Consider the following 26,364-nt stretch of genomic DNA (forward strand, 5'->3'; position numbering starts at 1 on the left):
CTATTCCCAAGACAGGGAGGCTTGAGCTGGGTAGACAGGAGAACACTAAGTGAGAGCCAGCAGGCATCAAGGATGGATTCAATTAGGTTAAAAAAGAATTCTTCAGTGATTTCTTTGGAACAAACTTACTAAGCAAGCAATGTATCACCTGCATAATATAAACTAATATGTCTTAGGAAAGCGCTGATAATACTCAGAGTAAGCATAGCAATACATTAGTCAATCTTTATGTCCCCCGGTAAACATCCAAAGAAAGCTTGGAAGATCTTTAGCTCCCTGTCATCATTTTATTTCTATTGCTGTGACAAATACCATGACCAAAAACAGCACAGGAGCAGGAGGGTTTATTTGGCTCACAATTCCAGATTGCAGCCCATCATTGTGGAGAGTCCAAGCAGGAGCTTAAAGCATCACTTCCCCAATCAGAAGCAGAGAGACGCTTCTAGCCTTGGCCAGATGCACTCTGTAAAGAGCCCAGATTAAGTGACAGGAAGGTCATCTCCATCAGAGAAGGGGGTCATCTTGGGCTGCTCCATTGTTTCTGGGCTGTCAAGAAGGATTGGAGGTAGAATCTCCCAAGCCATGTAGCTCTTATCAGCCATTCTCTAGGAAGTGGGTGGAGTGAGGACAATTATCAACTCTTAGCAGCCAACACAGCAATTTGAAGGGTGGTACTCTGACTCCAGGAAAGCAATCTAATGGGCAACAACATCCTCAGTGAATCTTAATGATAATCTAATAAAATTATTCTGAGTATCAAATCTTCTCTGTGGTCTAGTGCAGTATAATTAACATGTCTAAGACAAAGTAGATATGCCATGTTTATTGAATAAATATATAATTTTATATATCATATACTATGATATATCTTATTTATCATATACTAGGAGTCCTAATCCTTCAGGAATACACTTTGGTCTTGGTTGGGTTTAGGAGAGAATAGCATGTCATGTCACCTCACTAGACTCTCCCAGTACCTGCCTCATAGGAAGGCAGCTTAGAGGGATGCCCATTTCTTTCCCAGGTCAAGGAATACAGTATTTCAGCTTGTCTTTCCTGAAGTCTGTTGAGCACCATGGAATGTGGATGGCATCTAGCTTTTGCTCCCACCTACGACACGGATGCTTTAAACTAAATGATCGTTTAAGACACAAGGGTTTGTGCTTTTAAAACAAGAGTCTTCTGAGCATGTTTTCGGTTCCCTCATAGGAGGACATTTCCATGCAGGGTCTTACAGGGTCAGTCTTTGACCTAGGTGCTTAGACGATGAGGACAGCATATGCAGAGTTATCATCACTGCATGTACATACTGACTCTCCCTTTGGTGCTTGGGCAGGAATGCAAGACTTCAATTACCTGAGCAGCAACTGCTTTGAGATCACCGTGGAACTCAGCTGCGAGAAGTTCCCACCTGAAGAGACCCTCAAAAGCTATTGGGAAGACAACAAAAACTCCCTTATCAGCTACCTGGAGCAGGTAAACCCAGTATCTGGCATTGGCTGATGGAGCAGTCTTTAGCCCTGTAGTATATTGGACTCATAAAAGGGGTTTTGTTGTGTGTGTGTGTGCAATCCAAATGGAGATGCCACTGTAGGAAACAAGTGTCTGTAGTGTCTCAGTTAGACTTTGTTTGCCATAGGTTTTATGGTTCATGACTGCTCAGTATGAACTGACTATACTGGAGAACTGTCAAAGGGACAATCTTAAGACAGTCTCTTAGCTGATCGCCTTGGGCCTTTGAAGTGGCCCAGGCAGAGCCAGGATTACGAGCAGGTGTAGGATTGGTGCCAGAGTGAGTCTCCTGGCTTTTGTGCCTTGAAGGCTTCACTCATCTCTCACTAGACCCAGCTGGATCTCGGGTGATGATTGACTGAGCCCTTAGTATTTTTCAGGCATTGTTCTGAATGCCTTACGTGTAATAATTATGTAGTGGATCCTTGCAGTAATTCTATGAATCACATGAGATCCCTGCAATCACCACCCTCATCTGAGAATTAGAAAAAGAAGGAATCTGAGACCAAAGAGGTTGATCAGTTTTGCCAGGTTATGCCCTAAAGATTGAATCCAGGGAGTCTTGTCTTAGAATTGTCCTGCTGTAGCAGTCTCTCAAGACATGGCCATTTGCAATATGTTGGTACAGAATTTCAGGGTATCCCACCGTCTGTCGAAATGAAATCAGTTACCTGCTCGGACTAGCCATGGCATTGCTGTCCCCTCTATGGTATATGAGATGCTGGGACCCGTAGATGAAATTCTAAACGGTCTTAGTAAATAAGAAACACAGAGCCAAATACAGAGTTAAAGCCAAAGAGACCAGAGCAAGAGCCATGACTACCTTACCTGACCACCTCACTACCATCACTTCCCCTGAGAGAGACCTTCTTCCTGTGTGACTTTTTTTTATTGCCTTTCTGTTCTCCCTTCTCATTGGCTCTAAACCCAACCACATGACTTCCTCGTCACTGCCAGGTCTCTATGGTTGGTACTGGAATTAAAGGTTCAGGTCACCATGCTTGGCTGTGTCCTTGACCACAGAGACTCTGCCTGCCATGTGATCAGATTAAGTAAGGGCCTGGGCTACCACTGCCTGACTCTGCTTATGGCTTGCTTCTACCTCTGATCTCTAGGCAACTTTATTTATTAACATACAAATAAAATCACATTTCAGCACAAATAAAATATCACTGCCAGGAGGTGGTGGTGCATGCCTTTAATTCCAGCACTCGGGAGGCAGAGGCAGGCAGATCTCTGTGGGTTCGAGGCTAGCCTGGTCTCCAAATTGAGTTCCAGGAAAGGCACAAAGTTACACAGAGAAACCCTGTCTCAAAAAACCAAAAAAAAAAAAAAAAATCACCATAGGTACCAGGAAGTAATGGTGGACAAGACCACAGGACATCACTCCTCACCCACAGTGACTCAACTGTCTTCAACTGTCTATTCTCTATATGGCCATTTTCATCCGCAGTCCACTAGAATGATGTTTATTTCACACACCCCAGACAGTCTAGACTAATTAAACTGAGTCAATATAAACAAATGTTCTTAAACAAACATTTAGCTACCCCCCTAGATTCATTTCTGCTGTTGTGACTAACTAATCTGATATAAGCAATTTAGGAGAGAAAGGGTTTATTCTGTCTAAGAATTCCAGGTCATGGCACATGATTGTGAGAAAGTTAGGTTGAAGGAATGTGAAAAAGCTACTCATGTCCATAGTCAAGAGCAGAGGGAATGCATACATGCATCTGTGTGTAGCTTGGTTTCTCTACTCTTACAGAGTCTGGGACCCAAAGCTACAGGATAGTATTTCCCACTTTTAGGCTGGGACTTCTTACATCAATATAATTAACACAATCCAGAAAATCTGGCAGAGTTGTGCCCATAGGCCACCCTGATCCAGGCAGTTTCTCATTAAGACTCATTAATCCAGGTGATACTGCATTGTATCAAGTTGACAACTGAAACTAACAATCACAGTGATTTATGAATATAAATACATATGGAAATGTACACATAAAACCAATGTTTGTTTTTGTTTGTTGATTTGAAACAGAATCTTACTATGTAGCTCTGGTTAGCCTGAAATTCACTGTGTTAGACCAGGCTGGCCTCAAACTCAAGAGATTTGTCTCCCAAATGCTAGGATTAAAGGTGTGCACCACTATGCTCTAAAACCAATGGTTTTTAAAAAAGAATATTTTTAGGGATTATTTGACACATATCAGATAATCATACAATACCTTATCAAAAGGGATTCATTGCCGGGCGGTGGTGGCGCATGCCTTTAATCCCAGCACTCGGGAGGCAGAGCCAGGTGGATCTCTGTGAGTTTGAGGCCAGCCTGGACTACCAAGTGAGTCCCAGGAAAGGCGCAAAGCTACACAGAGAAACCCTGTCTTGAAAAACCAAAAAGAAAAAAAAAAAAAAAGGATTCATAAAATAGATTCATCAATAATGGATTTGAGTAAAGAACACCTATTCTATAAGATTTTTTTAAGAGATCAACATAGTTGTTTTCTGCTGCATGTAAACATTAATGTTTTTGGATAAATAAAATTTGAGAATAGTGAGCCATACTGACTTTCGAATAACTCTAGTAGGAATGAATGCCTGCAGAATGTTTTGAGGAGAGCTGTTTCTCTGAGGTAAAAAAATGAACTGTTTCATTTTCCTTTATTATTTATTTATTTATTTATTTTGGTAGAAGAAGTCAGATGGGTTCTTTGGGTTCTCCACTTAGATATCAAAGGATGCTTTCTTGATTAAACATTTATACCGCTTTTGACCATTTTTCCCAACAGAAATGTATAAAGCTACTTTCATATCCCAGGAACCCTGGGGCCTTCCTTCAGAAGGGTCTGAAATAGCAGAGTCATAAACATGAGTGCCCAATCACGAGAGGCTGCAACTGCTGAAATGAAGGTTAACTACAAGGATAACTATAATGGGTGGGCACAGAAGTCTCCTTAACTCAGTCATAGGGGTTTAGAAAAAGTCTCTTGGAGCTGTACGTAAGATTCCCTATGGTTATGACCAGTAAGATCATCACCTTGAGCAATAGTTAAAAAACAGGTTCTGCTGATGCTTAACTTGTTAGAATTCCTAGCCACTCCCCCAGCTACGCCTTTGTTGTCCAGTAGTCAGGCAAGGTGCTTAGTCATCCTAGGGCCTTAAAGGATCCTACACATAACCATGCAAGCCCATATGCGCATGTGTGGGGGTACCTATAAAAGCGGGTTCCACCTATTCCTTCTCTCTCTTCCTGCATGGTCATCCCATAGGCCTATGCACACCCTTTCTATTCCCTTGCCTTAATAAACTAGAGTGGGTTTTGTTGTGCCTCGTGGTAAACAGCGCCGCTTAATAAATAACATAACTCACCTCTTCAGAAAAAGTATAATTCAAGGCTAAATAAATCGCAAACCCATTCTACTAGGAAAGGGTATTTGTCCTTTCAATGATGTGGACACATCTGATGGTAGAGGTGAACTGAGAACAGAAGGAATGGAGTCATGTGGTGCTGCTTCAGGACAGTTGGAAGGAGAATTTGCTCCGATCTGGCATCAGCACTGTGGTGCAGGCTGTGTAGAAACAGGAAGAGGCCTTCATGATAAAAGCACTCACTCAGGCTGCACCATGGGATGCTCCAGCTTAGGAATCAAGAGTTGAGGAAAGCTCATGAAAGCTGCCAGCGGTTCTCTGCTGTAATCGTTTTCTTGACAATGGTGCTGATTGGGGACTGAACAGCTGGGCCTGAATCTAAGTAAGGCCTTTGTTCCCACCTCCTGCCAAAGAGGTGATTAGGTCTCGTTTTGTCGTTGGTACAGAGGATAGCTCCTGTAGAGTTTTAACAGGGATGTTTGCAGGAGCTAGGATTGTAAAGCTAATTAGAGTCAATGGCTGGCTAAGAAAAGCTCCCCATTCAATAGCTTTGGAACAGCATACTTCTCAAAAATTCTCAAGGGATTTCTCGACTGCTTGCTTCATAAAGCACTAGAATCAAAACCATCTAAGGATCCTGTTGAACAATGAGTTCCTGTCCTGTCCTGGGCTTTCACTTTCTGTAGGGAATGACTCCAGAACCTGCAGTGTGCATGCAATTTGGGTGATTGACACCACAGAGGTGTTTAATGGGACTGATCCAAATAGACCTTAGGAACCTCAGAGCATCTGCCTTTGTATCATGGGGAATGGAGATGTCCTGAAGTCTGGGGAGAGATTACCACAGGAGGAGACACAAAAAACAGGAGGGGACCAGAGTAGCAAAGCAGATTCTTCAAGCCGCAGTGAAATCTGAGCTTCGTGGTTTTCTTTGCAAAAGATGTAAAATGATAGCGGTTTCCAGTCTAAATTCCTGTCTACGCAGTTATGACGACTTTCGACATTTCTGTTATTATTGCTACAGCAGGAGTTTTCAAACAGAAAATTTTCTACATCAGAAAAAAAATAAACTTTAAAGAATAGTAAAACATTGACATTTCACAAAAATTACTTATAATTGATATATAAGCAGATGTTTAGAGGCAGGGGGCTTTCTGGGAGTCCAGTGTTGACCAGGACTGACAGGGTACATAGTGAGATTCTGTCTAGAGAAAAACAGAAGGGTTCAATATCATCTTCAGCTTGAGGTCAGAGAGACAGCCAGCAGTTAAGATCACTTGCTGCTCTTATAGAGGACCCAGGTTCAGTACCCACATGGCAGATCACAACTGCAAAAATTTACACACACACACACACACACACACACACACACACACACACACACACACACAGAATAAGTCTAAGATGGGGAAAGGCATTTATTATTTAAATATGTATTTCACTGCATATTCTAAGTCCTAAGTGGTTGGTATAAACAGAAAGAGCCATGAACTTTAACTCAGCACATTGTTATGTCCAGATTGTGGAGACCTCCAAAAGACCACCACAGAGATCAAATCCCACATGTAAAAGCAAGGAATAGGAGACCATGTTAAATGAAGACCACATGAGAAGGGGAGGAAGCAGAGAGCTAGGGAGGCCCACGGAGATCCACAAAGATACCCCCACAAAAGACTGCTGGCAATGGTCGAGAGACGGCAGGAACTGACCTACTCTGGTGATGGGATGGCCAGACACCCTGTTAGTTGTGCCATAAACCCCATCCAAGGAAGGTCTGAGGAATCTGGATGCAGACATCCACGGCTGGGCCCCTGGTGGAGCACTGGGAGTCTAATTAGTGAGAAAGAAGAGGTTTTTTTTTTTTTTTTTTTTTTTTTTTTTAATCATAGCAAAGGTTGGGGTGAGGGGATTTCTAGGCTTCAGGATCCTGATTGGCTGACATTTGTCTAGATGCTGGGAATGTTTGGAATGCAGATCCTTCCCAGGTGGGGTCAGCTCAGGGCTACTCCTGGATCCGGGTGTTGCCAGCCAGTAAGCCAGTCAGTTGTGTCTGGGCCTCTAAGTCTGTCATGGCAGCTATGGGGTCAAGATGTTTTGGACCCCTCCCCCCCATATCTGTGCTGAACACAGACTAATCACATGTGTCTGTGGTGATCGCACGACTTACTTTTCAATGATAAGGGAATTAAAAGTTTCATTTTTTTGAAGCTTCACAAAAATCTGTAATGTCAAAATGACAGTATCTCAAGACGGACAAAGTGCTTCTGCGCCAGCCATCCCTCTTCCACAAACCAGGGTTGCTTTGAATTTTGTTCGTCAGTCCTCAACAGAAATCCCTCAGCCCAGCTAGGAAGTTTCCCATTTGTGACCTGTCTGCTTTACGTGATCTGTGTATATATTCCTCTCTGCTGTCTGTCTGTCTGTCTGATCAGGAATGACTCGCTCTCCTTTCCATTCAGAAACCTAACCCTTTATGCTTCCCGGCTCCAAGTGAATGGTTTTCAGTATTTCAGTTTTGGTTGGCTAGTTCAGAAATGAATAAACAAACAAACAAACAAACAACAACAACAACAACAACAACAACAAAGTAAGAGATTCTCTAGGCCCTAGACAAAAATTTAAGATGTATTTATTCTCCTCTCGATAAACTAGTCGCCATCAAAACAGTCATTCATTGTTTCTGACATACACAGCTTTAAAAGAAAAGTTAGAAATTATCCTTAGAGGAAAAAAATTACTTACTATTTTTTAGAGCTTCAGAGATGCAAAAATTATTGCAGAGAACCAGGGCGTCTCACTGGAAAAGCATGCATGACGGCCACGTTTACTTCTCAATGATAAAATGGACGCCTGGGATTTATTCTGTGCTCCGTAGGAAAATGTATAACTATCTCAGGAACAAAAGGGATTTCACTTTGCTTATTTGAGACAAGGTCTCATGTATCCCAGGCTGGCCTTTGAACTCCATTTGTAGCTGAAGATGACCTAAGCTGGTCCTCCTGCCTCCATCTCTCTCCACCTGGGATAACAGGTGTGTAGAAAGACACCTCTAGCCTCCACAGGTGGTGTGTCTGCACACATGCATCTGTACGCATACACGAGAATACAGGCTTAGGTAAGCCATCTTATAAAGGTTATAAAAGATGTTTTGTAGTTCAGATCGCAGCAATTAATTGCTGACTTAATTAAGAGGGATTATTCTCACTAGAAGCCCTTTCCTCTCCATCCTTAATTGTTATCCGATTTTCAGTCTTTGAGTTCCCTGATCTATCACGCCCTAGTTTTCAGTCAAAACAGTATTGTTAATGAGCTTGATGCAAAGGCAGGCACAGCTCGCATCTTTTCTTCCAGCTCAGCTAACATTAATAGGATGTGATACACTTGTCAACTAACTGGCATTATACAAGGTTTGTGGAGATGACCTTGCTTGTAAAAGAGACACTATACTGAAATATGCGGAGGCTAAAATGTCACAAATCCAACAGGCTTTCTTGTTGTTCTGAATGTCCTTCAAAATCTTTGTGTGACACAGAACATGACATCCATTCTCAGAAGGTAACTTCTCATTTGTTTGAGGGAAAGCCCAGAAAAGAACACACACAAACATTCGCTGGAGGTTTGTGTCTGTTCTGTTTCTTAAACAATGAGGATCTACAATGTATTCCTAGAAAACAAGGAGCTGCTTGACATGTAACCCATTTTAAAGCCACTTCTATTATAATTTTTTTTGGCTGTTTTTGACCTTCACAGATACACCGAGGAGTTAAAGGATTTGTCCGTGATCTTCAAGGTAACCCGATTGCCAATGCAACCATCTCCGTGGATGGGATAGACCACGATATCACTTCGGGTGGGTATTTTTTTTTCTAAATTTTGCCTTGATCTGGAGGCAAGCAGTATGAAAATGAACATAACAATTATCCTAATTGTAATTATATGCTAATTCTAAGCATAGCAGTTAATTGGCTCATCTGCCTTTTTACCGACTCGGGTCCCCAATTCCATGCTGTTCTGTGGGAATAAACAGTGGAACCCAGAAAGTCTGCGGCATGCGGAAATCTCGAGCCAGCAGATGGCGCCCTTTCCCCAGAGCGGGGCAGTCGCCGAGCGGCCCTGCCCTGTTGGAGCTGTGGAGGTTAAACTCCCAGCATTTGGGGTGTCTGAGTATCCCGTATGCATTTCCATTAAGCTCACTTTACTTTATCACCCACTGGAATCCTTCAACAAGGTAACAAAGATAGGAACAAGAACACTCTTCTTGGTCCTTAGAATCATTTAAACTCCCCCCTCAAAGCCCCATTGTCCTATAAAATTCATTTATACATTTATTCAACAGTATTCAGCACTGTCCCACCAAGTCTCACAATGCTGCTCCAGCAAGCATTCTGGAAGCCATGCCAGGATCGCGCTCCCCTGCACCCCTAGCAAGCGTGGGGCCCAAGCCTGATTGATGCCCTCTGGCCGTAAGATGGCTGTTCTGTTAACTCCAGAAATACTATTTTCTCTGCATTCCACTATGCAAAACTGTGGGGGACATCTAATCTAAGGAGTAAGGAATGGGACAGAGGATTTGTAAGTGCTGCAGCTCCGATGGGAAAGTTTTCCCCAATAAAGTGTTGCAGCTCTGGAGGGAAATCCCCAACCCAGGTGTCACAGCTCTGAAGGAAAGGGGACCCAGGTAGTCGGGAACCCAGTCACACCTCCCTCGTGACAAATCTTACACAAGAGACTTGTTGGGAGAGACACATGAGGATGGCTGCCCCTGCTCGGGTGAGAAACAGCAGGGAACTGAGCAGGAGACAGACAGGTTTATCTAGGGTTTTTGGGATGGAGGAGTTTTCCAGGATGGAGATTTCCAGGGTGGGGGACTGGTGAGATTTCAAGTCCTGAGTTTGAGGTAAGCCCAGGGATGGGTGGGTTTTCAAACCTGGAGGTGAGTTTGGATCTTTTATCCTACAGTTTGGGCTGTAGCAATATTGCCTTTTTGAGGCTAGGGGCATTCAAAGGAACTAGAAATGAACTCTCACGTGGAAAGTGAGGGGTGTTGTCCTGGGCGCCCAGAGATGCTTCAAGAGGGAGAGAGAGGGATCAAAGCTGCCCAGTAAGATTGCCCTTGTGAGTGAATCATTGGATTTGGCAGCGTGGAGACTCGTGACCAAATCTCTATCAACAGTGAGGTGTGCGGGTAGAGTTGGGAAGACTAGGGAAAGGGCCTTGAGTGGTGGAAGATATTGACATTTGAGTGAAATTTTGCTATAAAGCACAAATGATAAACACATTACTAACAAAAGGGAGATGTTGGGCATGTAGGATGATAGGGATTTAGTGGATTTTTTTCTGGCTGCTTTTTTAAATTTTTTTTTTTAATGATAAAATAACTTGTGCAGCACCAATTGGGAGTGGGGGTGAGGGGGATGTTTTAGAGGCAGAGGCAAAATGGAGAGCCCACTGCCCAGTAGGACCCTTGTTACTCAAAGTGTGGACCCCTTAGAGGCTTCAGCATTACCCTGGGGGTTAGGGACGCAGACTCCAAGGCCTCACCTCGGAGCTAATCAATCAGATCTTGTATTTTCTCAACTTCCCTCTTTGATTGACATGCACCTGAGCATGAGCAGAGCTGATGCAGACAATGGGAGATTGATGGGTCCGGGAGGCATGGAAGAAAGCTACCACCATCTACCGGAGCAAGGATGGTGTTTAGGGACTGGAAATTGGTCACCCTCCATGTTTGCCCAAGCTTCTCACAGCTGTATTGGTGTAAGCAGAGTACAGAGTGGAAAATATCCAAGGCTGATAGTTTGCCGTGGGTCTTAGATCAAGGGAGAAAGACAGGTGGGTTAAGGTCCACGCATGAGCTCAATGTAAGGGCCTATGGGACCCAGTCTAGATTTAGAAGAAACCTGGGGGAGTGAATGAGATTGAATCATAGCTCTGCTTAAGAATTCCAGATGTAGTTCCTGAATGGCACGACAGACCAATGTCTTGCAAATCTTTCAAACTTGAAATTGCTAACAAGGACCTGGGGGATTCTAATGAGGTCATCTTGGGGCTGTGCTTTGTGAAACATTGATCTAGAAGATTCTTGGGACCTGAGCTCTTTACGTGGTAAGAATGAAAATACGGTGCCCAGGTGGAGATTTTATACTTCTTCTTACCCATGGCACTTCTGATGTGACCAGAAGATTCATATTTGATGAGGCTTATTAAATATTTAGCCTTGGTGCCTCTGGTCCAGCTCTAGGACAGGAGGTTTGTGGGAAGACATTTGCACTCTTCCCCCTAGAATTTCACCAGGGATTTGCTGAAAGTCAGCCAAGCTAACGACTTTGGTGTAACTACTAACATCCTTAGTTCCTGAGACCACCCTTTCACACATGTGCCTGGCTTTGATGTTCTTTTCCCTCCCTGCAGCTAAGGATGGAGATTACTGGCGATTGCTTGCGCCTGGAAACTATAAACTTACAGCCTCAGCTCCTGGCTACCTGGCAATAACGAAGAAAGTGGCAGTTCCCTTCAGCCCTGCCGTTGGGGTAAGTAGTCATGAGAATAGCTGAGAATGTAGTCATCATTAATCTAATGAGAACCCAGCACTATCAAACATATTTAAAAACTTTATATCTAATCTTAACTGTAGCCCTACAAGGTAGGTGCCATTATTACCCCCATTTAACAGATGAGAAAGCTGAGACCTAATAAGACTTCATCATGGTCTCTGGCTTCTTGAAGAGTTTCATAAGAACACAAAACAATACTTAAAATATTAATTTTAATTTTCTAACTTCGATTTCAACATAAATGGGATTCTGTTCCAATTATCTTTCCATCTGTAGCATCCGGCGTGATGCTTTACTCTCTATATATTAGAAAAACACCAGTAAGATAATCTTAGGCATTATCTAGCATCTGTTAGGAATACATGATGAGGGTCGGGGAGATAACTCAGCAGGAATGCACTTGCCCTCCAAGTGTGAGTACCAGAGTTGCATCTCCAAACTCCAGAGTGTCCCACAGACATGTCAGCTACCTGGAATCCATGCCCCTTCCCCTCCAAACACTTATTTTTGCAAACAAAAGATCTTGAGTTTTGAAAACGGTTTATTAAATTTGATTGTGTGTATATGTACCTAAGGCTGTGGACTGTGAAAGGCAGGAAACAGAGTTGATCAGTGAAAGTTGGAAACCAGGTACCTCTAGGCAAAGGCTGGGAAAGGTTCAACTCTTATCCTCCATAGTTTTTCAAATAGTCCAAGGATGTAGTGAGTGTGATCTTACACCCAAATAACTTCAAACACTTAGTTCCAAGTAGGTTGGGAAATGGAGGAGAACCGGGTGGGGACGGTGACCAGATCAGCATTCTATGTGTGCAGATTCTCCATAGACTGGAAGGAGCCCAGCACCCTACCCACTCTGTTCACCAGGATAGCAGTTTCGTTTTGTGTTTTTGAGGGTCTCTAACAAATTCATCATCTGAAAAACAGCACTTTGTAGACAAGTCACCAGCACACTGAGCTGTAGTCTGTTAGTTCAAACCCCAGCCAGGACAACATTCAAGGCTAACAGGCAGAGCTCATGAGACAAAGGACTACCCTCAAGGGGAAGAGGATGGGTATGGGTTTTATGAAACTGTAGCTGTTTTGAAGCCATTGGATTTAAGCACATACCAACCAGAACTGATTTCTGAATTTTGTTTCTATAAAAGCATGTTTAGTAAAGATTAAAAGAAAAACTCCTTTAATTTGGGTGGTTAGATTGAATTTATTCCACTGTATAAGCTATGAACTGCCTTTTTAATAATATAAGCGATTTGACAGCAATCTGTTATGGTTTTCCTCCTCAGGTTGACTTTGAGCTGGAGTCTTTCTCTGAAAGAAAAGAAGAGGAGAAGGAAGAGTTGATGGAGTGGTGGAAAATGATGTCAGAGACTTTAAATTTTTAAGAAAGGCTTCAAACTAATTGCTTTAATCTATCTATAAAACGTAGTAAGATGCAACGTGGCTCTTTTATTTTAGATCGTGTGCAGTTACTATTTAACACTGATTTGTTTTCAGTCATTTGAGCAGTAATTGATATTACTTAAATATACGCAGACATAAACGTAAGGTCTTCATCTACTTCATTCTCTAACTGGCATTCGCTTCTCCACGTAGCTTTAAAAAATAGCTCTTTTAATGGAATTGGTGACAATGTCCCCTAATGGATGCCATGAAAAAGCCAACAGATGTAGCCTGGAGTTTTGAGCACTGTACTGCCAGAATTGCATAGTTCCGTATAAGTTGTCCTGTGTCGCTTGTGCTGGTTCGCTTGTCTGAGCATGATCCTGTTAATGCACTGCCGCTGGGAAGAAAATGTACGTGTTTCATAGTGGCTTTGAATGGAGTGAAAAACCTACTTCCGGCTTGTGCTTTAAAGAGTGGTATTGTTTCATTAGTCAGCCTGTTAATGCCACTTCAGAGTCTGGGGTTTTGTCTTGATTGCAGATTGGCCCAGAATTGCATTCTGATTGAATAAAGGTTTTAAAAAAAATACCATGGTGTTCATTTTCTCTATGATTTTTTTTTCATCTAGTACTGTGGTTTTGTGGAAAAAAAAAAGTATTTTCTTCACACTGGCTTCTTGTTTGTTTAACTTTTACCTTGAAAAAAATTCATGCCAAGTAGTGTGGAGGCTTTGAGTGCATTATTGTGTTGAGCGAAAGGTTCTGGTTCCATGGAGTTTAACAAAAAAGATTTTATTTTTGTATTTAATTATGTCTATACATGTGTGTCTCTGTGTGGGTTTGTGCACCTGAGTGGCTTACAACAGTGAGAAGAGGCTACAGATTCCCTGGTGCTAGAGTTATTGGTGGCCTCCCAACACAGGTGCTGAGAAATGACTCTGCTTCTCCCGAGAGCAATAAACACTCTTAACTGCTGAGCTATGGCTCGAGCCCCCTGATTCTATGGATCTTAATGGGTCAGTCGTGGACACAGACTTTGAATACACATTTACACAGTTATTGTGTAATTGTGGGTTGTGATGAGGAAAATGAAAGGATGTGGAGAGAGGGAATGATAGAGCATCTTAGATGAGACGGGATAAAAGGAGTCAGTGCTGGCCTCTGAATGCACACAAACCCGGACTTACAATGCGTGAGAGCAATGTGGAGACGGAGTATGGGAGTACGTGCAGGCACATGTGTGGTGCTGCTGGTGATTGTGGTGGGGTTGGCTAATGCTCCAGGTAGAAGTTGTGTTAAAATAACAGCAACTATTATGGTAATAACAGTTAGTGGCTTAAATAAAGTGAAGGTGTACTTAATGCTTATCAAACAGTTCTGATAAGCAGAAGCAAAAACACTTCTGAGCAGAAGACGTAAATGAGGTGGCTCTTCTCCACACTGTCTGAGACCATAGTCCATGGCTTATTCTTGTGGAAGATATGCCATCATCTTGGGGTGTCTACCTAAGTTGCATTGGTAGTCTTCTTCAGCACAGCCCCTGGGAAAGGGGGAAACATCCAGAGGAGCATGTGAGTATGGTTTCACCAGTAGGCTGGGGATGCTATACACTGATTAAACAATGTAGCCTAGAATTGCATTCCTAACTGCAAGGGAATCTGGGAAATGTAGTCTAGCAGTACAACCAGAGAGGTGAGAAAGCTTAGAATTATATTCCTAACTGCAAAGGAGCCTGGGAAATGTCATCTAGCAGTATTAGAGGTGAGGAGAATGCAGACTGTGGGAACATCTAACAGTCTATCAGTTGGATGGGTCCCACAGATAAAAGAGCATTACAATAGGAAAGAACACCATTTTTGAAGGACTTACCAAGAACAATGCCAGCAGCAGAGAGTTGTGGTTGGTGGGAAGAAGAACTTAGGGGACAGGTGATCTTATAGAGTAGAACTGAAGATTTAGGATTTTGATCTTAACTGAATATTCTTTAACTGGGAAGGAACATGACCTAGTTTATACTTTAAAGACCATTCAGGCTACTATGTTGGATATAGAAGAAAGAACAGAGACCAGGTAGGAGTCTACTGCAGGGATCCAAAAGAGGTGACTTGGGTAAGGTTGTAAGAGTAAAGATAAGACATGGGTGGGTTTGCAGTGTACTTCATAAGTAGAGCTGACAGGTCTGAATGAGGATTCGGTGTGAATGGTGAGGGACAGCTGCTGTTAGAGATGGTTTGGCCTTTGGGTGCTTCTTATGTGGCCTCATGTAAAGAAACATATTGGGAAGTGTGAGAAGCAAGCTATTTCAATGTAGCAAAGGTCAAGTGTGTGATGATAGACAAATGAAGGTGATGAGTAGATGGCTGGATTTTTCCATGCTAAAAGTTTCCAAAAGGGATTTGAGAGTGGACAGAGAGATGTGGATATGACCAGCAACATGGCAAAGTGCGTTCATAACTTAATCATCCCGATGGGACACTTTTGAGAATGACAAGAGCATGCTAATTATGTCTGGACCATTGGAGTAGTTCAGTCAGTGCTCTCTCGGTAATCTGTGGACTAGAGTCAACACCATATAGATGATCCCTAAAACCATTCAAGTACATATAATCTCCCAGGGGGAGCCTTTAGAGTTAGAAAAAACAAAACAAAATGAAAAAAAAAAAAAACAAAAAAAAAAACCAGGGCTGAACTCTAAGGAAATTCAAGATTCTACTGTTCGGGTTTCCATATAACAGGGCATGCTAGACGGTGCTAGGGAAAGAAACAACCTCCAATATTATTGCTAAAACTTGGAATTTGTAGCTGGGAATGTAGCTCTGTTGGTACAGTGCTTGCTGGCACACATGAAGTTATCTTTTCATTCCCCAGCACCACACAAACTGGGCATGGCTACGTACCTCACATAAAACACACACCCACACAACACCAGCAACACTGTCATAAAAGAGTGATGAAGAGTAAAAGGTGTACTGTACTTATTAGTCTGTGTAATTCTGAAACCTTGCACACATATATTTACTTATTCTTTGGAAATTTCATGTTGAGTATACAATGTAATAACCCCCCCCACACACACACCACTACCTGAGGTATGTGGGAAAGTTTCTTCAATGCCCATTATCTTCTCTGAAGTAGATTGGTGCTGCCAGGAGCAGATGTGGATCACTGTCATGAAAACCTTAGGTTATTGAACATATTAAAGGCCATATTCTGTAGGTCTTTGGATTGTTTTAAGACCATTTACCTATCTAAACATATCTGTATGATCTTGAAAACATATCTAATGACAATAAGTTTGACAATTATAGATGACTATTAATCTGTATTTTTAAATTATATGTTACATTTTAAAATGAACTGGATAAACAATACCCTAAACAACAGTAGAAACATACATACAATAAGACAAAGTTAACTTTAAATTTGTATCAATATGCATAAATTCATACCAATGTAAAAAAAATTAAGAATAGTAGTTGCTTTTTTGGCTTAAAAGTAGATTCAATAATCTACCCTTTTATCCTATCATTTCATAACACCCCTTTTCCTTTTCAGAAAGAGATTCTTGAATTTAATCTCCTTTGTTCAGCTTTTTTCTTGACAATTACAAATAACAACTTGTAACCAGCCGCCCCCTTTAATGATAACAAACACCCATAGCCAATATTTTGGGAATGTGAGTGTAGTTTTCTAGACCACTTCTTGTTGATTTGGGGTGCTGGTAAACTTTGGGGGACCCTGAGAAAATTCAGGGTTATGGTCAAGTCCTGACTGAAGTATTTTGTGAAGCTGGATCATCTCAGCCAGCACCCTTGAAGCTGTTCTGGATGCAGAATTCTGAGAAGATTGTATCAGAGGCATTTTGAAATGTTGGATCGCCTGGGCCATCATTTTCATTGTTGTCTGGTCCCCTTGCTCTGAAGATGCATAAAATTTTAAAGGTAATGTACATATCTGCATTAATACAAGTATAGACTGTGCACTGTACACCAGTCAGCACAAAAAATTACGATTTTTTTGTCTTATATTTGAGCAGGTAAAATATACATCACATGTCTTATAGTTCTTTTAGGTTTGTTTCTTTATGTTTGTAGCCAGGATTTTCAGGGAATCTTCAATCAAAACTTCCTCAGCATCTTTAACTTTCAGTGGATCCATAGCCTTTTACTTTCTGTGGTAATAAAAGCATAACCTCTCTCCCAAAGCAACATAACTTTTTACTTCCATTTTGAAGTTAAGATATTTAAAAATATATAGGTTGGTTTAATTTAGCAGCTTTCATAATCAATGCCTCTTAGCAGCTATTGCTTCTTCCTCAGCAGTCAAAGAATTCAAAAGACAACACAATAACATACAGTATCCAGACTCCCTGTGTATTTTCCATCTTTACATCACTTTTTTCTTTTATGCACTTTACTCCTTTTTTAGGGACTTTATTATTTTAAAACTATATTTTAACCTATAACTGCATATGTTCTTTCTTTTTAACACACTGTATACTTTTTATGTATACTTTTAAACACACTGTAGCCCATTTAGAGGTTTTTATTTTATATTTTAAAATCTGAATCTGTCTTTACTGCACATCTCTATCTTTTTCTGACCACCAAGAGCCTTTAAACCTCTTGGTATGTGAGAGCTTAGCTTTATGGCATAGGAACTGGTGGGAGCCATGTTTACCACCCCAGGTCTAGGGAGCTTTTGCGTCCCTGACACCAACAAGTAGAGTGCCACCCACTGCTCATGAGCCCCATTTAAGTGTTTGTTAGCAGGGCATTTTAAAAGAGCCATGCCTATTTTTGCCACTGGCACTGAGTCAGGAAGCTGCATCTTAAAGGAGCCGTCCGTGCCTCTGCTTGCCGCTAGCAAACAGAGCTGACTGAGAAAAGGCAGTTATTAAGAAGGTGTGCTCGACTCCTTTCTTGTGTGTCTAGAATCCCTTTTTAAGCTTTCTCAGGTTTTATGTGGAAATTCTTGCTGAGTATTTGGGTGGCATATATAGGCAGAGTTCTTCTGTCCTGGGATCTGCTTCCAAATTACCACACAGATACTCATATTAATTATAAATGCTCTGCCAATAGCTCAGGCTTATTACTAACTAGCTCCTACATTTTAAGGTAACCCATATTCCTTATTTACACTCTGCCATGTAGTGGTACCTTTATTAGCATGGCACATTCATCTCCTGTTCTCTCTGCATCTGGCTGTTGACTCCTGACTCTGTTTTTCTCCTTCCCAGAATTTTCTTTTCTTTTTATTAAGATATTTTCTATTTGTTTTACATATCAACCACGGATTCCACTGTCCTCCCTCCTCCCATCCCCCAGCCTCCTCCCCCAACCCACCCCCATTCCCACCTCCTCCAAGGCAAGGTCTCCCTTGGGGAATCAACAGAGCCTGGTACATTCAGTTGAGGCAGGTCCAATCCCCTCCTCCCTGCACCAAGGCTGAGTAAAGTGTCTCAGCATAGGCATTAGGTTCCAAAAAGCCAGTTCATACACTAAGGACAGGTCCCAGTCTCACTGCCTGGGGCCTCCTAAACAGTTCAAGCTAAACAACTATCTCACTTATACAGAGAGCCTAGTCCAGTTCCATGGGGGTTCCTCAGCTTTTGGTTCACAGTTCATGTGTTTCCACTAGTTTGTCTAGTTGTCTCTACTTTTTCCAATCATGATTTCAATATCTCTTGCTCATATGATCCATCCTCTCTCTCTCTCTCTCTCTCTCTCTCTCTCTCTCTCTCTCTCTCTCTCTCTCGTCGATTGGATTCCTGGAGCTCTGCCTGGGGCTTGGCCATGGTTCTCTGCATCCGCTTCCATCAGTCACTGGATGAAGGTTCTGTCATGACAGTTAGGGTGTTCGGCCATCTGATCACCAGAGTAGGTCAGCTCAGGCACCCTCTTGACCATTGCCAGTAGTCTAGAGTGGAGTCATCTTTGTGAATTCTTGGGGACCTCTCTAGCACTCTGATTCTTTCTATTCCCATAGTGTCTTCATTTGTCATGGTATCTCTTTCCTTGTTCTCTCATTCTGTTCCTGATCCAGCCAGGACCTCCCACTCCCCTAAGTTCTCTTTCCCCTGAACCTTGCCCTCCATTACCCCCACCCCATACACACCCAGTTTGCTCATGTAGATCTCATCTATTTCTCCATCATTGGGCAATCCCTGTATCTTTCCTAGGGTCCTCTTTACTAGCTAGCCTCCCTGGAGCTGTGAGTTGCAGTCTGGTTATCCTTTGCTTTACATCTAGTATCCTCCTATGAGTGAGTACATACCATGTTTGTCTTTCCCAGTCTGGGTTATTTCACTTAGGATGATATTTTTCTAGTTCAATCCATTTACCTGCAAACCTCATGATGTCATTGTTTTTCTCTGCTGAGTAGTATTCCACTGTGTATATGTACCATATTTTCTTTATCCATTCTTCAGTTGAAGGGCATCTAGGTTGTTTCCAGGTTCTGGCTATTACAAACAATAGGCCGGGCAGTGGTGGCTCACGCCTTTAATCCCAGAACTCAGGAGGCAGAGGCAGGCTGATCTCTGTGAGTTCGAGGCCAGACTGGGCTACCAAGTGAGTTCCAGGAAAGGCGCAAAGCTACATAGAGAAACCCTGTCTCAAAAAACCAAAACCAAACAAACAAACAAATAAACAAACCAAAAAACAAATAATGCTGATATGAACATGGTTGAGCATGTGTCCTTGTGGTATGATTGAGCATTCCTTGGGTATATGCTCAAGAGTGGTATAGCTGGGTATTGAGGGAGATTGATTCACAATTATCTGAGAAAGCATCATACTGATTTCCAAAGTGGCTATACTAGTTTTCATTCCCACCAACAGTGTAGGAGTGTTCCCCTTGCTCCACATCCTCTCCAACATAAGCTGTCTTTATTATTTTTAATCTTAGCCATTCTAATGGATATAAGATGGTATCTCAGAGTCATTTTGATTTGCATTTCCCTGATGTGTAAGGATGTTGAACAATTCCTTAAATGTTTTTCAGCCATTTGAGATTCTTCTGTTGAGAATTCTGTGTTTAGCGCTATAGCCCATTTTTTAATTGGACTGTTAGGTATTTTGATGTGTAGTTTCTTGAGTTCTTTACACATTTTGGAGATCAGCCCTCTGTCAGATGTGGGGTTGGTGAAGATCTTTTCCCATTCTGTAGGCTATTGTTTTGTCTTATTGACTGTGTTCTTTGCCCTACAAAGCTTCTCAGTTTTAAGAGGTCCCATTTATTAATTGTTGCTATTATCTATGCTACTGGTGTTATATTTAGGAAATGATCTCCAGTGCCAATGCATTCAAGACTACTATCTACTTTCTCTTCTATCAGGTTCAGAGTAACTGGATTTATGTTGAGATCTTTGATCCACTTGGACTTAAGTTTTGTGCATGGAGACAGATATGTATCTATTTGCAGTCTTCTACATGTTGACATCCAGTTACGCCAGCACCATTTGTTGAAGATGCATTCCCAGCATTTTCAATTTGGCTTTCCCACGTAATTTTGTCCTGTCCAGCTATTGGCAAGTCAGCTTCTTTATTAAACAAATCACAGCAACAAATCTTCACAGTGTACAGAAGGATTATTCCACAGCAGCTAGATACAAACTTCCCCTGGAAAGCTAGTATAAGCTTTGGGTACTAGTGCTTCCATGGTGAAGCAAACAGACGAGCACAGAGAATTAATAGAGTCATTGGTAGAGCTTATAATTTCTTTAAATAATTTATCAGTAATAAAGTTGTGTGGGGGATCCACCTAGTCTATTTTCCAGCTGGGTCTAAATGAAGGAATGGAAGAGATGGGTCTTACATGTTGAACCCCTAAACTCCTTAGGGTCATAACACTTTAGTAGTTTTTGCATTACCTCTTTTTTCAGAAGTGAACGGTGAACATTATCTTCCTCTTTCAAATGTTTTGCTTCTCTTATTATAATCCTGGATGACTTTGTTGTGGTGATGCACACCTTTAATCCTGGCTCTTGGAAGGCAGGGGCAAGTGGATCGCTGAGAGTCTGAGGCCAACCAGGTCAGCATAGAAAGTTCCAGGACAGCTATAGCTAGGTAGAGAAACCCTGTGTCAAAAACAAAACAAAACAAAACAAAACAAAACAAAACAAAACAAAACAAAACAAAACAAAAAAACACACACCAAAAAACCAAAAAACAAAAAAAACCCAAACCAAACCAAACAACAAAAACAGATCAATAACAATAAAACAAAAATAAAACAAAACAAAAAACTCACTAAAAAACATAAACCTGGAAGATAGTTCATTTGGGGAATGTTTTTCCATACTGTTGCTGAACTTAGCATCAATAAAAATAAACTAAGGTATTTGATGTGGTTTTTAAGGGAAGGTTGCTGCAGTCAAGGACATGGAGATGCAAAGTGAAGGTTTACACACATGTGGGCTAAAGGCAGCCAAGTCACATTGCTCTAGGTAACAAAACTCAGAAAGGCAGGGGCCTGGGAAACTGAGTTTAATTCAACAACATGTTTGGAACTTCCTTTTCTCATGGACAATGAGAACCAGACACATCACTGTGCAGGGAACAGCAACATAGACTGATTTCCAGTTCTTGACATAAACAAAGAGAAACATTATTTGCAGAGACGGGACTCTGAACTTTGGTATTCATATTTTATTTATACAGACAGCCTCTGAAATCTTCCCATGATTTCATGTGGGAAGCTAAAAAAAATTATTTAATCTAACATGTTGCTCAGCTTCTCTTTTCAAGGCTCTCATGAGGATTGTCTTCTGTGGTTACAATTGGATGGCATTTGGTATTTCTGCCTCAAAAATGTCAAGATAGAATGTTCCCTGACTTTTATGTCTCACCTTGAAAATACACGACATGCTGGTTTAGATATTTAGATATTTAAAATAAATGGCAGTCTCGGTCTTTATAAATGCTCCAATTCCTTCCTTGCCTCTCTGTCCCTCCCTACTTGCCCCCTCCCCCTTCCTTATACATGATTGCTGTGCGTATGAATTGACTCAATATTGACTTGAGTTTCCAGTGTAGGGTGTATGTGAAGTTTTATGTGACTAATTTATATCACTTCAAAATTCTCCAGCAATCAGTGTTTGTAAATCAGGGCAAGTATCTGGCTTATCTAGGGTAAAGGCCACCAGAGTGATACAAGCTGATGTTGGACACAGTCTGTAATAGTGACTCTGATGAGCAAAATCACATCGATGAAATCTGTTGAAAGTTATCCTGATGTCAGGAGCTACAGAAACTCTAAAATTTTAGAAGGATCCTCTAGTTTTTTTTTCTTCTTTATGATTTTAAGCTACTTTGGCTCTTTTTGTATTTTCTTCATTTCCTTTCTTCCTTACCCCCTCTGCTTTTGAAGATTTATTCAGTAATCATTAGGTGCTGAGTTCTCTTCCTGGAATTGTAAAATCATCTTGTCCTGATCTAAGGCATTACAACCATAGCTGTGATGGTTATTGTCATCCTTATCATCATCACTGTGAATATCCTCACCCTCTCAACGACCACTGTCATCTTCATAACTGGGAGCGTCCTCATGAGCATCCACCTCTGTCTATCACTGTTCTCACCATCTCTATGTTCTTCACCATTACTGAGCAGGTATCTTGTGCCACATTCCATATAGAGCACTGAAATGCACTCTTTTCAGACCACCTTTTATGGTAAGAACTCTTTCAGTATTCTCATGTAACTAATAAAGAAAATAATCAGGAATTTCAACTGAAGGCCCTCACCCCAGTAAGCTGGTAAATGAATAGTAGTATAAGATTAAAGGTCCTGTCAGCCTGAATTTGAGCTCATCCTGGCTTGCTTATTATGACCTAGAGATTTTATTTTTCTATTTAATGGATCCAGCTGACATTTTCGCAGATGCCAATGGGCATACTCTGATTTCAGGCAACTCCTTATAACCTATTCTGAAAGAAGATGCTTTAGAAACACCATTTATGTAGGTGCCATGTCTTGTATCATCGCTTCTTACCATGAGAATATCTGTGAATCTAATCAGCTCAACCATTTCCCCTATGGAAATGGTGATGTTTGACACAGACGTTACACTTACTGAAGACAGACATGTTTTAGGATTTACCAGGGCAGGACAGGCACTTACATCATCCCAACAAGACCTGAAGACAAAGTCAGACACTCACAGCCATGCACAGTGAAGCTCTGCTCACTGTATAGTCTAGAAAGCAGGCTGGCTGTGCAGTACATGTTAAATAAATCAGTAAGTGGAAACTGACTGCCTATGACATGTACTCAAAATGCAATCAAAGTTATTATTATTAGCACCTCTATCAGGATGTGCTTCTCACTTACAAATATTTTAATATATTATTATCTATCGCGTGTGTGTGTGTGTGTGTGTGCGCGCGCGCGCGCGTGTGCATGTATGCATCTCTGAGTGAGAATGAGTGGAGACCGGAGGTTGACTTTAGTGTCTTTCTCAATCACTGCCCCCCTCATTTCTCTCATTGAATGTGGAGCTCCCTGACTGAGCTAGGCTAGCTGAAGAGCAGGCCCCAGGGATTTGCCTGTCTGTGCCCTTAGCCCTGGGTTTGCAGAGAAGCACCACTTCCAGGTTTCCTCCTCCCTCCCTCCCTCCTTTCCTCCATCCCTTCCTCCCTTCTCAGTGCTGGGAATCTGAATCCAGGTCCTAATGCTTGTGTGCCGAGCACACTGCTGGCTGAGCCATTTCATTATTCCCTGGAACATTATCATTTTTATAGTTACAGAATAAATGACAGGACTTGATGCTAAGAAACTGGGGCCTGATCTAGAAAGCTGAAGGTCCCCGGGTGGGAGTGCTTCCACATGGGGTAAAAGCTTCCTTACTGGAAAAGTGATGTGGTGTAATGGTGGGCTATAAAGCGTCCTTGGGTCCCCTTAAGTGTCCCCATTTCAGATCAGCTTGAGTTCAGGGATCCACATTTGACGAGTCTGCCAATAGCCTCGAAGGAACAGCAGGGAGGGCAACATAAGGAAACCGATGGGATTTCATGCAGAATAAAAGCCTTTAGTCACAAGCCTGAGTGCCACTCACAGCCGCACTTGAATGCACCAGGAAAATACGATGCATGTTTTCTACTTATTAATCTGTAGTTGTGTACTATTTAATATTAAGACAGAAAAAAATTGAAAAAAGAGAGAACTGGGCATGGTGGCTCATGCCTGTGGTCCTAGCCCTTGGCAAGCCGAGACAGGCAGGCTGGGCCCTGTAGGTTTGAGGTCAGCCTGGACTATGCATTGAGTTCCAGGCCAGCCTAGGCTACAGAGTGAGCGTGCTTCAAAACAAAACAAAGCAATTTTCTCTTTTGTTTCCACTTAAATATCCCTGTTTCATATATATATATTATGGAGAGAGAGAGAGAGAGAGAGAGAGAGAGAGAGAGAGAGAGAGAGAGAGAGAGGTATTAAATTTGTTGGATAATGATGTTTCTGAAAAACAGTCACCCAAGCATCCACCAGAGACAAAATGGTATAAGACGAGGAAGTTTGTCCAGATGTTCTGGGTTCCTGGAATGTGGATGTCTGCCTGCAGGTGTTTGCTGAGAGAGAGAATGCTGGAGGAGTGCATGGCAGGCGATGAGCAGGACACATGTAAACAAAGGCGTTCCAAGGTGAACTTTAAATAAAATCAGAGCTTCATCACCAAGAAATAATGGACATTGTCTCTCCCTGTTTTTCTTCACGAGCACCTATGGGCACTGAACATTCGCCAGTCATAACTGTAAAACTGAGAGAAACTGAGTCTTTGCGGTGTGCCTCTTTTTCAAAGTTAAACCATGGCAGACTCCCTCTCTTCAAATTATTCATGGACCAACTGACAAATTAACACTGTGTTTAGTGAATTCCCAAGAAGCCGCTGGTTTATTACCCTAAAACAGCTCATATCAGGGATAATGGTAGGCCCTTTTATGGGCAGCCACATCACTGGTTTGAGGGTCAAATTTCCGGACTTTGAATAATAAGACATTCCTTAGAATTTTCTAGTGGACTCTCTGACTACAGTTGCTCATTCTTCTTACATCAGCTCACAGCTATTCTAGAAATTTCTGAAAAGTCAGAGCCACCCTGCCAGACCCTGCTTCTGTTCCCCTCTCTTGCAATGGGGATATCTGGGGCGGGGCCACGATGGCCAGCCCCATCAGTCACCCACTGCGTCTTCTGCTTTAGAAACCTCACTCCCACTTTTACCTTGGTTGGTTTTAAACCTTAAATTCAAAGAGCGAGATGGTGAGAAAGTAACGAACCGTATCGGGGTTTTGTATTTGAGTTGTGATGTCTTCTCCGGGTCTCCTAAATCACCGCTGTGAGATTTGGGGTCTGACTAAAGCGGCAGGTGGCACAGCGTTCTTTGTTTAAAACCCAAGATGCACTGCTGTGCGTATGAAACACACAGGAGTACTGTGAAGCCAAGGCTGTCTATCATCGGGGAGGAGGGGCCTCCAGTTCCACACATGTGGGTTCTGTGGAACTGAATTCTGGGTTCCTTTACCGAATGAGCCGTCTCTCCTGCACCTCAAATCTGTTTTGAAGGTCATTGGAGACGAAGATCCTGGTGAGAGAAGCAAATGGCTTTTCGAGTTTTAGCCCCAGCAGGGTTGGGCAGAACCTCAGAGTCTATGAGGATTACTTACTCCAGCAACCTACAGTTGCCAAAACGGCTCCCAAGGTCCTTTCCTAGTAGAGACCAAGGTGCCAAGAGCAGACTGCAAACTGGCAGTATGATGAGTTCTGGGAAGGGCATGGGCTGCCCTGGGAAGGGCATCGGCTTTGGAGAGAGCCACACCGGGACTGAAATCCAACCTCAACCTCTTAGCTTAGTCCTCAGAGATATCTGATGAACCAGCGGTTCTCGCAGACTTACTTAGTTTCAAAAAACAAAATGAAAGACCCTCCCTTGTCTGGTGGTTCTGGAACTCCCCTGAGATCAGGCACATATAATCTACTAGTGTCTTTTTCCTGGACAAAGTCACAGTTTAGGGACAGTAGACGTCTGTGTTTTTAAAAGACTTAGGATAAGCTAAACACACTTAAGTATGTTTATACAATCATGGAAACAGCTTATTTTATATAAAATAATAGAAGTGCTTCTCAGACTCATGGTTGGGTAGTGAGAAATTCAAACTTTTTCTGGCCAAATGAAGATGAAACCAAGTAAGTACATAGAGATCTTCCATTTCCTTTTCTTTTTCATATATATATACTTTTATCTATCAATCAATCAATCAATCAATCAATCTATCTATCTATCTATCTATCATAAATTTATCTGTCTATTTACATAGTCTTAGTTTCTATTGGTGTGAAGAGAAACCATGACCACAGCAATTCTTACAAAGAAAAACATTTAATTGGGCTGGCTTACAGTTTCAGAGGTTTAGTACATTATTGTCATGGAGGGAAGCATGGTGGCGTGCAGGCAGACATGGGGCTAGAGAAGGAGCTGAGAGTTCCACATATGGATTCACAGGCAGCAGGAAGAGCCACTGACCTGGCTTGAGCACTGAGACATCTTCCTCCAGCATG

The 26,364-nt window shown here is 42.0% G+C and overlaps 1 protein-coding gene across 1 annotated transcript in view; it reads left to right on the plus strand.

Annotated features, from left to right (window-relative positions):
• The window catches only part of Cpe (carboxypeptidase E), a 105,128-nt gene extending 91,722 nt beyond the window's left edge, over positions 1 to 13,406 (plus strand). The window contains exons 7-10 of the mRNA XM_006987547.4: positions 1,337 to 1,476; positions 8,632 to 8,731; positions 11,293 to 11,411; positions 12,719 to 13,406. Of these exons, the coding sequence (XP_006987609.1) occupies positions 1,337 to 1,476; positions 8,632 to 8,731; positions 11,293 to 11,411; positions 12,719 to 12,817 (458 nt within the window). The 3' untranslated portion in view covers positions 12,818 to 13,406. The remainder of the gene's footprint in view (positions 1 to 1,336; positions 1,477 to 8,631; positions 8,732 to 11,292; positions 11,412 to 12,718) is intronic.
• The last annotated feature ends 12,958 nt before the right edge of the window (positions 13,407 to 26,364 follow it).

The sequence above is a fragment of the Peromyscus maniculatus genome, chromosome 17 (assembly GCF_049852395.1).
Source record: "Peromyscus maniculatus bairdii isolate BWxNUB_F1_BW_parent chromosome 17, HU_Pman_BW_mat_3.1, whole genome shotgun sequence".
Taxonomy (NCBI): Eukaryota; Metazoa; Chordata; class Mammalia; order Rodentia; family Cricetidae; genus Peromyscus; species Peromyscus maniculatus.